Source organism: Schistosoma mansoni, chromosome 6, assembly GCF_000237925.1.
Source record: "Schistosoma mansoni strain Puerto Rico chromosome 6, complete genome".
NCBI classification, from domain to species: Eukaryota; Metazoa; Platyhelminthes; class Trematoda; order Strigeidida; family Schistosomatidae; genus Schistosoma; species Schistosoma mansoni.
In genome coordinates this window covers 14,440,488-14,457,931 of record NC_031500.1, presented here as the reverse complement: position 1 = coordinate 14,457,931, position 17,444 = coordinate 14,440,488, and the positions used below count along the sequence as shown (strand labels likewise).

General features: G+C 34.5%; 1 protein-coding gene and 1 non-coding gene across 2 annotated transcripts; one reads left to right on the top strand and one right to left on the bottom strand.

The window, feature by feature from the left end:
* Positions 1 to 4,236: 4,236 nt before the first annotated feature.
* Smp_051090 (putative orf protein) lies at positions 4,237 to 12,821 on the bottom strand (the record flags this gene model as incomplete). The annotated part of the gene is made up of 5 exons (XM_018798360.1): positions 4,237 to 4,419; positions 12,239 to 12,427; positions 12,462 to 12,573; positions 12,613 to 12,692; positions 12,810 to 12,821. 5 exons carry the CDS (start codon positions 12,819 to 12,821, stop codon positions 4,237 to 4,239), a joined length of 576 nt encoding a protein of 191 aa, XP_018653310.1.
* Smp_tRNA_00303_Gln_TTG.1.1 lies at positions 7,869 to 7,935 on the top strand. The gene has a single exon. It is a non-coding gene (tRNA).
* Positions 12,822 to 17,444: the final 4,623 nt, after the last annotated feature.

Genomic DNA, 17,444 nt, shown 5'->3' with positions numbered 1-17,444 from the left:
GGTGCACATGGGCTCCAGTATCCTGAGGGAACAAATGGCGTATGAATCAAACGTTGGTCACCGGCTACCATGGGACTGCATCTCCTCACGATGCTCCACTGCCTTGTGGATTAGACCTTTAGGTCAAAGGCTCCGGGTGTGCCCCACTAAGAAAACCACCTGCTTCAGTTTGGGCACCTGGTCAGTATCACAGACCTCACACAAATCAAATGAGATTTGTGTGGCGCATAGGTATCTGGTACCCCTTTGTACCAATATTTATGTGTTCAAATCAATGATAAATAAATGCGTTAGCCCAAATTCACACACTACATTAATATGAGATGTAAATAGAAAAAAAGAATAGCGGTGGAGTCGAAAAGACATGATAGCAGTAATAATGAGAATTATTAAACATTGAGAATATAGTTCGAGATGACAGGGGAAAGGGGAATATATGATGAGTTGTTAGAATTCAAGATGTAGATTCCATGCATCTACTTTATTATGACCGATACTGCTCTATATCGTTCAGCATCTCTTACCTCTGATAGCTATTATTGCACGGATTCTTAACAAATAGTCTTCATATATCAACATTACTCAGAACAGTCAATAGCTACTTGGTGGACTGATGTCACATCTACGTCTGATCATCCTTAACTTTCTTCAAATTTCTATATCAGCTAATATCATGTGATGGGTTAGTTAGGCGGCTGTCGAACATAGGTGACATATGTTCCAAGCATCTCACTTGACAAAGATTCATAATATGAACGAGTTTGTTATCTGAATTTTATATTGAATAAGGATTGACGTGTGTGTTTGTTGGTGGTGAATTGTTCCTGAGCCTTCTAAAGAACTACATATTAGACGATGATTTATGTAAAATCTGAGTTTTTATTAAATTATAGTTTTCTTCATTATTATGATTTGTATAAGTACTCACAAGAAAACGCTAGAATCTGTTTAGGAGCTTAGCTCACTTGTTATTTGAAGTCGAACTACATAATGAAACAAAAAATTACTAAAGAAATGTGACCATTCGTTCCTGTGTATTAAGTGAAAGCAACCACATCCATATGACCGTAATGCGTCAATTAAATTTACAATATTTTTACAAAGCTAACTGATTGGAATTTTAATGTTAAACAACTGCGAGAGAGAGAGCTTGCTAGTCGGGGTATATTATCATTATTATGAGAGGTATTAATATTGGTATTATTTCATATAACTATTATCTAACCCTGGATAATGAGATTAGGTTTATTCATATACAAATTATTCAAAAAAGAAAACAAAGAATATTTGACCGAACAGTTGCTTTGAATAACGTCAACATCAGGTTCTACATTTATAACTCCATGATTATTATTGTGATATATATACTAAGGTCCAAATAAGGCATACGTTAATGAATTTGACAATGTTATATGTTTAGAAAAAGTGGTGAACGTTTTTCCATCTGTTACGTCTTAAATACTTCAGAATTGTGTTCTTTTGTAAATTAGTAAGGTCAGAATGATTCGTAGTAAAGTATCACGTTATAATCAATGTGATAGTAATATATTGAATCTTATGGATAAAATGCATGGTAAGACGATTTCGTATTGTAAATCGAGGTAATAATAATAACGTTGTGTGAATATAATATGTAATAAGAGAGGTGCTGTTAAAGTAATTATGATAAAAAATTCATGTGAATTATAAAAGATGAGTGTGTAGGTTAAGAACGATAAATGCAGAAAGAATTGGGAGGGGAGTAAAAAGTTTATAATATCCATTTGAGGTATCTGGTAATCCAGTTGTGGACCAAGGTAAATATAAAGGCTGGATATACCTCGTCTGGATACATAAGTTCGGTTTTCTCGAGTTGTAACAGATGGCTTCGGTTATGTAGGGGTGCCGTAATCGAGCTCCTTTATATAGATTATTAGAAAGAATGGCTCTGTTAATAGATTTAGTAACTCCTTTTCCCAACCATGCTGATACATATTCGCGAGCACTCAAGGATAATGCTCTCTGTGTACCGCCTATGTAACTAGCTCCACAGGAGCAGTTGAATTGGCATACACACATATAGGATCCCATCATCGGTAACCTACCCTTGATTTGTTGTGTAAGTAGTGGTTTGATTGCCAAGAATATATGTAACTTGGTGGTGTGAAATGTTCCCCCAACAGATCCTTTAAGTCGACGCATCAAAATATCACCTGCTATATTCCCTTTAAAATCGAATTTTAGGTGGAGGGTTTTTCATTGACCGTGTCGGAGTTCTTGTATTGAAATGGCGTAAAGCTATGAAAATTTGTATACTGACCCGTCCATTCATTCTGTGGGGCCGCTATCCTTCTAGAAAGTAGAACATCAAGGAAAACTTTACTAATATCTTTCTCCTCTTTGTTGATGAAATTAATAGCCGAATGAACGTTATTGAAACCGTTCAACACCTCTTATTTGTCAATACTTTCGTCACAAACGATTAGTGTGTCATCTATGTATGGACAGTAATAGTCTAGCTTATTTAGGATGTCGTCCAACGACCAATTTTCCAGTTTGGCTTGGAAAAAAAAGAGGATCTGGTCTAGGGGTACCCCCATTGCTGATCCTTTGTAAAATATGACAATAATTATGGACTTAAAATTGTAGAGCTTGATAAGGAAGTCATCGCAAACAGTTGTTCGTTTAAATATTCTATGTCACTTAGTATTCTATGGGGATCTTCAAACTGCTGTAATATACAAATTAGTTGAAATCATGAGTCAATTGAAGCTAGACCACCATGGAAAACCTGGAAGCACTGCACGGCCGCTTCGTCCTATTGTGGGACTCCTCAGCAGTGCACATCAACGATCCCGCCTAGCGAGATTGGAACCTAGGAACTATCATTCTCGCGCCAGAGCACATTTAGTTGTATTGAATATATTAGATAGCCCTCTCATAAATAAGAAAAATATAAATTAATATTTGACCAAAATCATCCCTTTATTGAACAACCTCATCAAAAGGATGTTATTCGCTCAGTTTAGGAGCGAATATCGATTTACATATTGATCATTGGGTAATATTTATAGTCATCGTCTGAAGACAAATCGTATTAGTAAACAGCAAAATCAATTTGGATGCTCAGCAATTTTTGTTATTATAGAATCTGTTTACTCATTAGTAGTTCAAATCTTATCACTTAAATTTCATACCTGATTCATATTTACATAGATCTGTAATTCTCAAATGTTTACTGTAATCAGAGTTTTACCAGTATTACAACTTTGGCTAAAGTTCAAATTTGATATTTCCTCGGGATCGTGGATGTGCACTGCTGAGGAATCCCACAATAAGAAGAAACGACCGTGCAGTGCTTCCAGGTTTTCCATGGTGATCTAGCTTCAATTGACTCATGATTTCAATTATATAAAACAACTAAATGTTTCTGAACACAATATGTTCTTTTATCGTAGCCTCGATAACTTCAGAATCCAGCGGATCATTATCTCTATTCTTATATATTGGAAGAGAAAATAAAGCTTATTGGAAAAAACTTATATATATATATATATATATATATATATATATATATATATATATATACCTTGGAACAGTGAGTCATGTGCGTTTGTTTATTTGAACATACTAGATCAGATTATACAGATATGCATAGAACAAAAATAAATTTCTCTCCATTTGATTAATTATTAGAAAGAGAAATACATTAAAAACAAAGTTATGCACATTACAAATAATATGGAAGAAACAGATGACATATGATACTTATGAACAGAATGAGTCGACTAGTCAATTAGTTAGTCAAATACAATGCAGAACCTGGAACATTTACGTGGATTGATCCAAGTTGCCGGATCACAATAGCGTAGTGAGATGAGATTATCAAGATACGATTCAAAGTAGTGAAATTAACAATATTGTCAGTAGTCATAGAAAAGACTGTATATAAAGGATGGAATTTAAGAGTAAATTATGAGTTCATATAATTGAAAAGATGTATAAAATAAATTTTAAAACCCAAGATCTCAGAGATGACAAAAAGTGAATACATCTGAATTATTTCGACTGATTCTCAGCCATCTAATCTGACGATTTCAATTGCTTACTATGATAATTTCACATAGACTAACATATGAAAACAGTGTATATGAAATAGTTGAAAAATATCCAGTCGTGTAAATATAATAAAATAGCCATGGTGAATAAATATTGTTGCTATGGAAACAGAAAAAACAAAATAGGGGATGAAATCTTTCAACGATTTGATGAAGTCTTTCCATCTGATATTGCTTTCAGTTGATGATGATGATGTATTCGACTACTGCTAGATGATATTGGATGAAGGGGAAGATAAAGTTTATAATCTCTTGGTAATTCATCTTCTGAATAAATACGATCACAAAAGTAAACACGACGCAATCGACAGTTTGCATGAATCTAAATGAGGAAAAAATATATGAGAATATCGAGGGTCTTTTTAAATTATTTCAATGAGAATGTTTGTAAATCATTCAATTATCTAATTCTGATTGCATCTAAATTAGGCTATGGAACTTAAATATTCCGTAGCATTATACTTTATGGATGACCTTGAGAGACTCTTACTTACTTACGCCTGTTACTACAAATGGAGCATAGGCCGCCGACCAGCATTCTCCAACCTACTCTGTCCTGGGCTTTTCTCTCTAGTTCTATTCAGTTGTTGTTCATTCTCCTCATATTTGTTTCGATTTCTCGACCTAATGTGTTCTTTGGTCTTCCTCTTTTCCTTTGGCCCTGAGGATTTCAAGTGAGGGCTTGCCTTGTGACGCAGTTGGGTGTTTACCTCGATATGTGTTCTATCCACTTCCAGCGCTTCTTCCTGATTTCTTCCTCCACTGAAATCTGGTTTGTTCTCTCCCACAGTAGGTGGGAGACTCTAGAAGTGACTAAAAAATTTTAACCACTTATTAGGGTTAAATTAAGGGTATATAGGAATTACGATGAGTGATCAGGTTTCGAAATCAGGAGCAGGGTTAGCACCACTAACGGACATCAGTTATGAAGCAAGAGTGCTTTGTAGTTCTATAGATGAGCAAATCTCCCGAAAAATATCCAAGAGACCCTATTGTAAATCTAACTGATTAGTTCATCAAATATAGTGCTTCTTTATATTCATTTATTATGATGAGATGTTAAGATAGACAAATAAGTCGTTTAGATAACGACGAAATAGAACATTGAGTTGACTAGTTATCGATTCCTTTAATTCGGGTAATATTTTTGTCAGTCATCAATTTGGAATAAGTACCTGAAAGTTCACTTACAATTTTCAATTTCTTTTTCATTATTGTACTAGTCAGGTAAAAATTGGAAAGTTGAATTCGTCCGTTCAAACGCGTTGAAGATATTTGTCTGTATGATTGAATGAGCAGTCAATTAATATTCGTTCTTATTGACTTAATAATTACAGTCATCCTACATTCTACAATTATATCAGTATAGGTAAACAGAACTCTTAGAGTTTTTAGTCAATACATACTTTATTCAAGGAATACGTGAAACGAATTCATAAAACCAGTACAGTAAAAATACTTCGCGTTGTGACAGCCTACTGATTCCATATCCCTCTTTAATTGTTAAAAACATACATAAAAGTCTTCAGACTTGAGGCACGATATCAAGAGCGATAATTAGTCATTACTGATGGCCATTTGATGAAATTTTGATACTAGGTAGGTCTTAAGTTTTTCTTGGATGCCAAAAGATTTTGAGACGATGTCCACACACAGTTTGCCCAACCCAAAATGTTTTTCTACAATTGTTCTGCCATAAAATTCCCTTAAAATCAATAGAGCAACACTCATTTTCAGTCAGTCAACTATAGAAAAACACAAGAAATTGGAGAAGTCCGATGATCTCATCAACAAAGAAGGTCGATAGTCAACTCTAAATAACAACTTTAGAAGGGCAGCTTTTGAATCTGTTGCAAAAACTACGCAAAACGCCATCGAATTACTTTATTTCAGTTCAAGGACTAATTATTAGGATTCAAAAGTTTGTAGATTTCCTACAACTTGATTTCGTTCCAAACATTGGTTACAATAATCAGGCGGATCCTAGACAGGTAGCCTGTATTTATCTACAAGATACTATTCAATGGTCAAGAGCTTCCTTGACTGATGCGATATGTTGGTTTTCCCACCCCTAACTTTTTCATAACGAATTCCTACAACAACTAATACTGAGTGTCAAGATTTGTATTTGTCAGGCAAAGGTAATATCAACCACCTCAATCGATGAATAATTACTGCTTCATCAACTAAATTGCCATATCTAACTGATTTAACCTTACCATCGCTTATTCAGTAGTCCCGAAATCTCCCTTCTTTTTATTATTGAAATTAATCATTACATTTTGAAAGCTGTGAGACTTCTCAATCTGTTAGAGAATAGAGAGAGGTATTTGGAAATTTTCAGGAACGTGGATGTAGCATATGACTTGTTTGCAGTGAAAAAAAAATCTATTGTTTTCGTAATGGTTGTTTGAAACTGACCATTCGCAGTTCAAAATGTCAATGGGAAAATTCAAATAACCAATTAAAAAAATGAATTTAACTTCACTCCATTGCATAAGCTAGTGGCTATCTGAATTAAGTAGCTGGGTGAATGGTTCTGGGTTCGAGTTCCGGGAGAATATCAGCTCTAGTACAATTACATCTAGCTGACAAGTCCCAAATAGAACGAAGAGTGTGTTCTGAATTCCACTGCTAGCTAATATTCATCTCTGCTCACAATGCATGTGACTTGAGGCAATATCATATCAATTCGCACAGGATGTACATATGCCAATAAGAGATTGATTAATTGTAGTTCTAAATGTTAATGGGAAGATTCCAGTTGACGTATATTTCATTTGGGCGGTAATCAAGTTGTTTAGTCTACCTTTTTATAATATTTATCAATAACCAGTATTCTTTCAGACTTTCATAAATTGTGGAAATAAATGTAAACACTTTACCTAAGTATTTGTCATATCAGTAATGAAAGGAGAAAATAATGCAGAAACGTAAAACCTTAGTGAAAATATACTACACTGAGATCATTATCATTGTATACTAACTGGTTTGTTATCTTAGTTCTGATCAGTTATATGTAATGGTTGATATTAACAAAATAGAAATGATGAGATTATAGCAACTATCCTACACCTAATTTCGATTATGGTTAATTTTGGTTAAGCCTTTTTATTAAGTTACGTAACAGACATTGCCATTTGGATAGTAACAATTCATGTATATCTTTGTACTGTGTTATGATTACTAGAGCACATGATAGACTCTAGACAAAACGTTGATTGCTTAAATATCATTCAATGGTGATTCACCCTCCTCCCCATATATGTATGCACTCAAATACTATTATTAGCTTTTGTTTTGTCTTGCTGCACCCTTATACAATTTGACTTTAAATTTGCCTATGTAGTTACTCGCGCTTGCTCGCTGATACTTACTCATATTTCGCTCGATGTGCTTATAGCTTTGTGGCCTGCATCATTTGATAATAAACTGTAGTTGCAGCTTCACTTTGCCTTCTGATTTCATGCACCGTTAAGGATTGCATTAGAACAGTTATCGGGGTGAACGATCAGCGAAGCATTGCACTACAAGATTTTACAGTCATATTCCATCTAACTACTTCCCGTATACTTCATTCTGAGTTTATTCCTCTCTCAACAATCTAATTCATTTGAATTGAACTTATCAGCTTTTTTAACTGTATGAATCAATCTAGTTCAATTATTTATGATCTTAAATAAATAATAATGAAATGAGTATTTAGTGGACATTGAAAAATGTTGTGAATTTAAACTTCACCCCATTGCACAAGCAGGTGGCTAACAGGACTCAGTAGCTGAGTGGATAACGCGATGGCGTTTGAAGCGAAAGGTACTGGGTTCGAGTCCCAGAGTGAACATCAACTCTGAGATGCAGGTACATCCAGCTGACGAGTCCCGTATAGGACGAAACGCCCGTCCTGGATTCCACTGTTAGCCAGTATCCATCTTGGCTTACAGTGTGAATAATTATCAACTACTCATATTAGTAATATTTATCATTTAAAGTGATTTTGTTAATTAATTACAAGTAAACTAGAGAAACTATACTCAACTATTTCATTATATAGTCTAGTCAGTCAGTCAGCTACAACGTAGGACCAGGCACATTTATGCATCGGTCCAAGTTGCTATACCTCACTCATTAGCGCAACAAGATGAACACCGAATTCATAGAAGTAGTTAATTGAATGGTGGTAATATATAAAAGAAAGGTTGTATATAAGGATATACTACAAGAAGAAAGACAGATATGAAGCAATTTTAATCTCAAGATAAATGTACTTTTCAAATAGATTACTTTTCTTTCCTTTTTAATTTATATTTAAGAATTTAGAAAAGGTAATAAGATTATTTTTTGATAATCTTAAGATTAAATGAGTGTAATTTACTATGTAACTATGGTGATGAAAACTTAAACAATGTTAAAGAATTATCAAAGTAATCAGCATAACTATTAAAAATCTTATTGTTAAGATAGTTAAAGGATAAGTTTCAAATAAAGGGATCATTTTCATTTCACCATTACTGTCTCTCTTTCCCCATTGTATGTTAAGGGTTTTTTTTTAAAGAAAAAGAGGTTGACGACATGTTGTTTGTTTGAATGAAACCATTCACCAAAATTTCTCAGAAAAACCTAATTAAAGAATAAACTGGTCATCCTGAGATTTTCTATTCTATTCATTATAAACACGCAAAGGGAATTATAAAATGAAATGAAATCTACAAACCTTTACAGTTCACAAGTCTTTTGTTTATCATTATATATAAATATATTAAAGAGTATAGAATGAACTGGAGACTGTTTTTGTTTAGGGAAACTTTATGTGAAATTATAAAAGTACATTGAACATCTTATAGAATGGATGGATTGGATCAATCATTATATGATGATACTAATCATTCATTCATATCTATGTCCTTTTACTTAATAACGTTTAAAAGTTATTGAGTATTTACCACCCGGGTGCTAAAGCCAAAGCAGATGGTTTTCTTAGTGGACCGCACCCGGAGCCTTTGACCTGAAGGTCTAATCCACAAGACAGTGGAGCATCGTAAGGAGATGCAGTCCCATGGTAGCCGGTGACCAGCGATTGATTCACACGCCATTTTTTCCTTCAGGATACTGGAGCCAGCCCATGTGCACCACCATTGGTTTGGAATCAGGGTTTTCCAACTCTCCTAGGTGAAATTTCCGTGTCCACCAACCCGGTTAAACCGCCGGACATTCGCTTTTCGTCCTCTCAATTTCGTAAACAACAGTAATGCCACGAGAAGGCAGTGAGTAGGACTTCCCTGACAGAGGCTATATACGCGTGGCGATATGAGAGCATTTCGAGTACATTTCCATACCATTTAGTCCAGGTTATACAGCAAACAGGTTAATCTTGAAATTACTATGTTCAACTACAAAATAAAAGATTGGACAAAACGGCCATCTAGTGCTTACAGGTTTCCAATGGTAGTCTGGTCTAGATCATTTTGTGAATTCAACTGTAAAAACACCACAATTTCCACAAGGCCTCATACTGATAATAATCATGTGCTCACTAGTGACTAGCATCAAGATAAATTTCCTGTAGTTCTAGTGAGAAGCCGTGGTCAGTGAAGTTTTATCCGTGTCTCATGTGAGACAGTTACCCACCGAAGACAATGAATTAAAGGTTACACAAGATCATAGACTGATTGAAATTAGACATTAACACCGTTTGATCCCAACTCAGTGACCTAGAGTTTAAGCGTTCGTGCGCGTGACTGAAGGCCCTAAGCTCCAGTTCTGAATGAGGAATCGCGGATGCTCATTGCTGAGGAGCCCAATATTGAGATGAAACGGCCGTCCAGTACTTTCAGATTTTCTGTGATGATCTGATTTAGATCGACTCATAAATCCAACTGTTAAAATACTACAATCTTCACGAACTACCACATTGATAAAATATTGTCTTTGAAAATTATTCTGGACCAAATTTTATTTGCAAACAAAAGTAAGTTGAGCAAAATATGTATCCTATATTGATAGTTCTCCTATGCTGAAAGTATATGACTTCTCATCCAGGAAGAAAATCCGGAAGTTACTATTCTGTATTGTATATTATTCTCAGATTTTATATCAAGTCTCATTTTCGTACCGAAAAATGGACTATTGGTTAAATTTTAAATTTTGTTAGGAGAAGAAAATAAAAACTATACGGTAGTTATTGACTACGTGGGCCCATGCATAAATCTGTATCGATTCAAGTTATCATAGCTCAAATCAGTACAAAAAGAGATAGAGACAGAAAATGAGTAGACTAAGAAACCAATAGATCAAAATACTAATATCAATGACCAGTCGTAAACTATGACCATTTCATGGAATATGACTGAAGAAAGTACCCTTTAAAATAAGAATCAATCAAATGGTCAACGAATTAATTGTCTGAAGCGGCGTTTTGCATCCATCCTGTTATATATCGAAGAGAATTATGAATGGTAACTTTTGAGAACTATTTATGGACCAATATGATGCGTATATTTACTATTGTATAATTATTAAGCAACTCAACTATTCATATTCATGTCCCCTTTATTATAAGCTTCATTTTAACCCATAGACTAGTACTATACGATTTGCCTGTCTTGAGTTATACTGTTCCCCACATTCACAGCCACATTTGGTCAAATCTCGTACAAATATTATTTTCTATTTTATGGTACGATATGGTCTGTCTGTTTAGTATATAAACCCAATATGTTTGAAAATAATGATTCATATTGCAGGGGCTGTTATTGGTGTTTTGAACTTAACTGGCTGGGCTAGGTAGATAGCAGGACCGACAAGTGCTCTAGACTGTTCGCACGGGTTTTGTGTGTCATTGGTCCGATAGATAAATCACTCCTCTCTAATAGGCGGGTACAAGATTATAACAATTGCAGGCCACAAGTTATAACACATCCAACTCGTTAGAGATTTATAGTCTCATCAATTGACCTATCATTTTAACCTAAAACTCTAAGCTTAGCCTGGTAAGACAAAGGTAGATATTTAAAACCTGACAACTAGCTCATGGGAAAGATGAAACATTACAAATCTATCTCAAAACATATATTTATAGTTCAAATAAACAAAATAACTATTTTCTTCATAGTTGAAAGCGTGAGTCAATTGAAGCTAGACCACCATGGAAAACCTGGAAGCACTGCACGGCCGTTGCGTCCTATTATGGGACACTCCTGCACTCGCGAGTTTCGAAACCAGGAGCTACCGGTCTAGAGCCAGAGCCCTTAACAGATAGACCACTGAGCCGGCATCCAACGGTGTCTAACTTCAACTGATCCACGAAGTTGAGCAACCGTTCACCAATTGTCTTCAGTGAGTTGATATCTCACGACAGACGTGGTTTGAACTCCACTAGTCAATGCTTCTCACTAGAAATCTTGGATGTACTTCTCGAAGTCAGTCACTAGTAAGCATATGACTATATTAATTATCAGAAGGGGTTTTGTGGATATTATAGTAATTTCTATAGTTGAGATCATGAGTCCCACAATAGGACAAAACGGCCGTCCAGTGCTTCCAGGTTTTCCATGGTGGTCTAGCTTCAATTGACTCACGCTTTCAACTATGAAAATACTAAATCTCCAGAAAAACCCCTTCTGATAATAAACATGAATTATTGCACTGTGTTTGTGTGCTACTGATGTTGACTGATGCAAGTAATATGTATCACCAATCGAAAGTACAATGTCTGGCAGCAGAGAGTTGATAAAATTGAGAAGAGAAGGAGAAAAGAGAGTGATCGGTATGGAAATGAAGAAAAAAACAGAATCTGAGACAATTAATGAACATTTTGCAAATGAAGTATTTACTGTATGGTTCTCAGATTTTACTAAGAGATTCTGTGACTTTTGTTTCCGTTCGCTACAGTACCAAATGGTTAATCAAGAAAAAATGAGAAAGAACGTCTAGATTAAATTAGACGTCACTGAATTATCTCAACTTCATAAAGTTAAGAAAACAGAGTTAAGTTTATTGATTTAAACAATCTCTTAGACAGTAGGAACTTTTGAACAAAGGAGTTTAATGTCTATGTGAACTAACATATTACAGTTAATAGCACATTAATAAAATGCTAAAATTAATAAGCAATACCATGAAAGTTATGTACATTGTTAACTTACACTTAATTTCACTGTTTCTATATAAGTTGTACCATAGGCTCTTCGAGTAAAATCGGCTAAATCAAATTGTACTTGATTCCAACCTTCATCAAGTTTCATTGGCATCATACAAGCAAATGGCTTAACGACTGTTGTTGTTTGACAAGTACTTGCATGAAATCTTCGCTTTAAGTTTTGATCATCAAGAATCTAAACATTCACTGTAATTATGTAAAATCATTACTTGAACTTCAAAACTGAAATATTTATTTAGATTCTTTAAAACAATTACTAAAATTGGCATTTTAACTGCAAGGCTTTTCTTTTTAGCATTAGGACAAGTAATATACGTTGTACTAAGGAAAAAAAGATAGGTGACTGTTAAAATGTCTAACCTTATATTTTGACCCAAAATTTCTAATACATATGATTGAATTTCTTCATCAGTCATTCGATAAACTCGACCATTACAAACCTGAGTTCAAGATAAGTCCGTTATATTACGAAACGGACAAGCTACATGTTGATCCCACATCTCTAGTGGTTTACTTCCAACACTGTAGAACACTGATAGGAATTTGTTTGTACTAACTTCCCCAATCATGATTACAAGATATTGTCAGCCTGTATATTTCAAATAGTTGTAGGAAGATATATCCAACAGAGATCAGAAGAACAACTGAAAGATAACATAAAGGGAAAGGTATGGAAACTACTTTCGAAAATATAAGTAATAACCGAAGTAACTAACTACTTAAATTGGTCGTTTTTATTTATTAATTTTTTAAAATAATTTTTTAGAAGCACTGAGAAAAACTCATGAATTGTCTCTTACTTATCACTTCCAGTGCATTCCCTAAATGCTGTTACAGGTCCTATACAATATGTTTATTTCAATCAAAGGTGATACTAAGTGTAATGAACTCTCTAATTTCTTAGCAAATTTGGACACTAATTTATTCGACAAGTTCTCATATCAGAACACGTTTGCACAGGAACGTAATTATATTCGAAATAAACAAGGTCCAATGGAAGTAGGAATCACAATAAGAAAAACATTAGTAAATTTATAGTTTCCACGTAAGAAAATTTTAGAGTCTTCCCCAAGTATTCGCTAGCGCTGATTGGTTAAAAAACAGCTCATCAGAGTGCTCCAACACAATTGTGCACGGAACATATTTTAACCCAACTTATATCTCGCTAACACTAAGACTGTTTAATTATGATTGTTCAGTCTAGTACAAGTGTACACATTGTATTAGACAGAACAATTGGATCCATATTTCTAGGTTTACCTATTCTTGGCCAAAACAGATACTGTGCATTCCCAAATTCAAGGTTCAACTCAAAAATAAAAACTTATTTGAATGAGACTGCACAATTTCACATATGAAGAAAGGTCAGATTATTTCAATTGGTTAAAAACCTCGTAAATGAAGAAGTTCTGTTACTTATATGTTGATAACTTTGATATCATTTATTCATGGCTCCTAAAAAGTATGATTACTTTCAAGTGATAGACTGCAAATAAGCCGTCTTGCCATAAAATCTACAAGTTGAGTCAACAGCTGATCGGAAAGGATTTATTTCCATTTTCCTACAACTCATCAAATCAGATAAATATAATTATTGTTTGGTCGTTTAAAACTTTATCATCGAATATCTCATGCGTTGCTACAGCTGTTCAATGTTAATATTTGGGAATTGTGTTGGTATTCGTTGATGTTTTCAGCATGGATTATGATCTCAAAAACACATAAACCTAAACTATGTGCTTCTAGCACTTATATAATCGCTCATTACTATCTTAAATATGGATACCAAGTTTCTAGATGTAAAGGAAGAGTTAGTTGTTTCTTCATTTCATCCAACATTACCGAAGCGTGAGTGATATTGTGATATTTTCTCTTATATTTCAGACGATACTCTATTAGTCGAAACACAAATTGATGTGAAGTTACCTCAAATAAGCTCAGAGTCGATTAACTTACATAGGCCAACGGAGGAGGGTTGGCCTATAAAGAGGTCTGCTAAAAATAAAAGCCCAAGAAAAGGAAGTTTCTTCTGTCCCCAACCATCGACGTCGCAGTGTGAAGGAAACTCCTAGAAAACTGAATCGCAATTCCAGGTATTTTTATGACAAAAAATAACAACCTGACTTCCCACCTCAATTGCGAATTATACCCCGCAAAGATGTTCTGTCATTCAGTTCATAAAAAACCCCTCCCATACACACACACTGGACACTGTGACTACTAAGGAACTCGGTGTCTTCAGTCTGCTAAATGAGCTTGATTTAGGCAAATCCATGGAACCTGATGAAATGCATCCTAGGTTACTATGGGAATTAGCAAATTTTGTCGCGATTCCTTCAAGCATATGTTTTAATCTATCTGTAGCCCAGGGTCGATTACCAAAAGATTAGAAAAGTGCTATAGTAAGTCGTATCTTTGAAACATATACGAGGCATAAACCTGAAAACTATCGACTCATAAATCTAACTAGCGTAGTTGTTGAAATTTTAAAAACGATTATTCACAACGAGTTGTTTAGGTATTTCAACGAAAACCGGATTCTTTCCGAAAATCAGCATGACTTTAGAACGGGATACTCATGTCCCCCATCATCATCGGTTTTGTTGTATGCTGACGATGTCAAGATATGAAGGGCGATAAAAAGTAAAGGTGGTAGTTTAGAGCTTCAAAATGACCCTTGAGAAATTATCTGAATGTTCTTAATTTTGATAGCTGCTGATAAATGCTCCCAAGTGCATTGCGACACATATTGGTCACTAAGGTACAGATGCATACACGGTGAATAATAGTGACCTAGCTATTGTCCAGACACACAATGACTTAATAGTCATCCTTAGCCAAGACTTAGAAACTACTGCACACTTCTATGAGATAGCCGACAAAGGTTTCAGAACCCTATGGTCAATACGTAAGGCCTTTAGCCATGCCGATGCTAAATCGCTTTTGATTTTGTATACAGTATTTGCTCGTCCTAAACTTGATTACTGCATACACGTGACTGGCTCCTGACAAAAAGAGACAGTGATTTGTTGGAAAATGTTCGGAGAACGGCAACTAAGCTGATTCCCGGGATAGCAAAGCTCTCATATGATGCTCGACTGACTAAACTTAACTTATTTTCACTGTCACAAAGAAGAACGAGAGTCGACTTGACCACTGTTTTTAGACTAATTGATGATAAATTCGCATTCGATATGCCCTCACTTTTCCTGTCATCCAAAACAGAAAATTTACGGGGACACTTCAAAACGTTCACAATCCCAGAAAAGATTACTTATCAGTTGACTATCGAATTTCCCATGGAATCATCAACGAATGGAATTCATTAACTCAACACGTGATTGAAGCTCGATTAGCCTGCGCTTTTAAAGGAAAGTAAGATCAACTAAGAGATCATCACTCCCAGAACTGACACATGCCACCTAGTCTCCTTTCCTTTCCAAACTGAGACTTAACTTATCCTGGATGCGACTACAGTCAGAGATTTTAAACTGCATTTATTCACTCAAAACTGGAGTGTATCTTATAGCTAAAAATCGCAAACAGTTTTAGAACGAGTTGAAATGTGGCAAAGTTTTGTAACTACAACTGACTCATCCTTTAATTTTTAATGCATACCAAGTAAGATAAAATGGAAATCTTAGGACAGGTGAATGTTTTAACTTGTTTGACTTAATGTGGTCATTAGAGTTTGGAAGTCTGAGAAATCACCATTTTAAAGCTGCTTTTTATAGCAACAACAAGTCTAGCTGATGACTTCAACGGACTTCAATGAACTGTGTAAATTAAGCACTTTCAAACATGGTGTACGCCAAAAAATATCATAATCACAGAATTTAAATATTGTGTAATGGAAATCGATAGCATTAGTGTCAACGATGAGACGTTGTACTTCAAGTCAAATCGATATTTTTTCGACTTTGAGTATTCACATCATTCTTCTGATAGTTTTCTGAAGAAATTCTCAATATAGACAGTTAGATACCCAGATAGGTACTCCAAGTTGTGAATTAAAAAGAGTAGAGGAATAAGATTGTGAGTTCGTTAATTTCTTTGGTAAAGTGTGTGCGTAAAGTGTGTGCAGTTTTTGTTCATATATATATATATATATATATATATATATGTCATATAAAAAAGAAGTAAATGGTATTTTGTTACAAAACGTTACTGAATTCTAGAACTTCAGTGAAGATTGCACAGTCAATAATATTTATGAAGGTGACTCAACAAATTATCACTGCCATTAAGTTATCTTTCTGTGGTGTTTGTATGAACTAATGATTCTTTTTTACTTGATGACTACCTGATTTCAAATTTCAAATACAATACGTACGTTTGTAGTCATCTAGTTCTTCTTGGTCTAAATTACGCCACTTCTATAATTCTGATTTGTATAAAAATTCAACATTTCTAATTATCACACTTTTAAATTGACCATAAACTCTTTAATGGCATGTTGAGGCTATAGCTATAGAGAACGTTGTTGTGTTGCAAACGATTTATATATCTTAGCTAAAAATAGAGATCATTCACATTAGAAAATTATGTTTGTGGGGGGAGCACCGAAAAATAGATAATATTTCTATAGGTAAACTATTTTAGTTTAGAATGATCTATATACGACAACATTGTGATTGGATACTATGCGCTTCAACCTAGAATTATGTGAGAATTTTTATGGTATCAAAAAGAGAAAGAAAGGATTGTAGAAATTAAAAAGATTTACTTTCCAGTCAAATCGAAAGGTTAAATATGTGTAGTGTATGAACAGCTGTGCGACCTTGTAGCTATGACACTGAAGTATTAAAACACTAAGGCCTCCTAAGCCCAGCGATTACTGTTCAGTAGCTGAGGGAAAAAATGTTCAGTTTCCCAAAGTTTGAAAAATGCCGGTAAATATAATTATGTGTACAAATTGATATACAATTTCGAGTAAATTTAGTATTCTTCATAATTTTAATGAAATTGCATATCTTCATTGGTTTTCACGACAATATACAAACGAATAAATTCGTACTCATTTTGTACTGTTTGTACTTATTAATTGGGAATAAACACCACTTGTCACATAATTATATACTTTTGTCCGTTCTGTGAAAAGTCACCAAGCCCAAACAAATCATCCATCAGATAGAAGCATTCTCGTGTTCGACCACAGATCACCGTCCGTCAAACACTAACTAACATCGTAA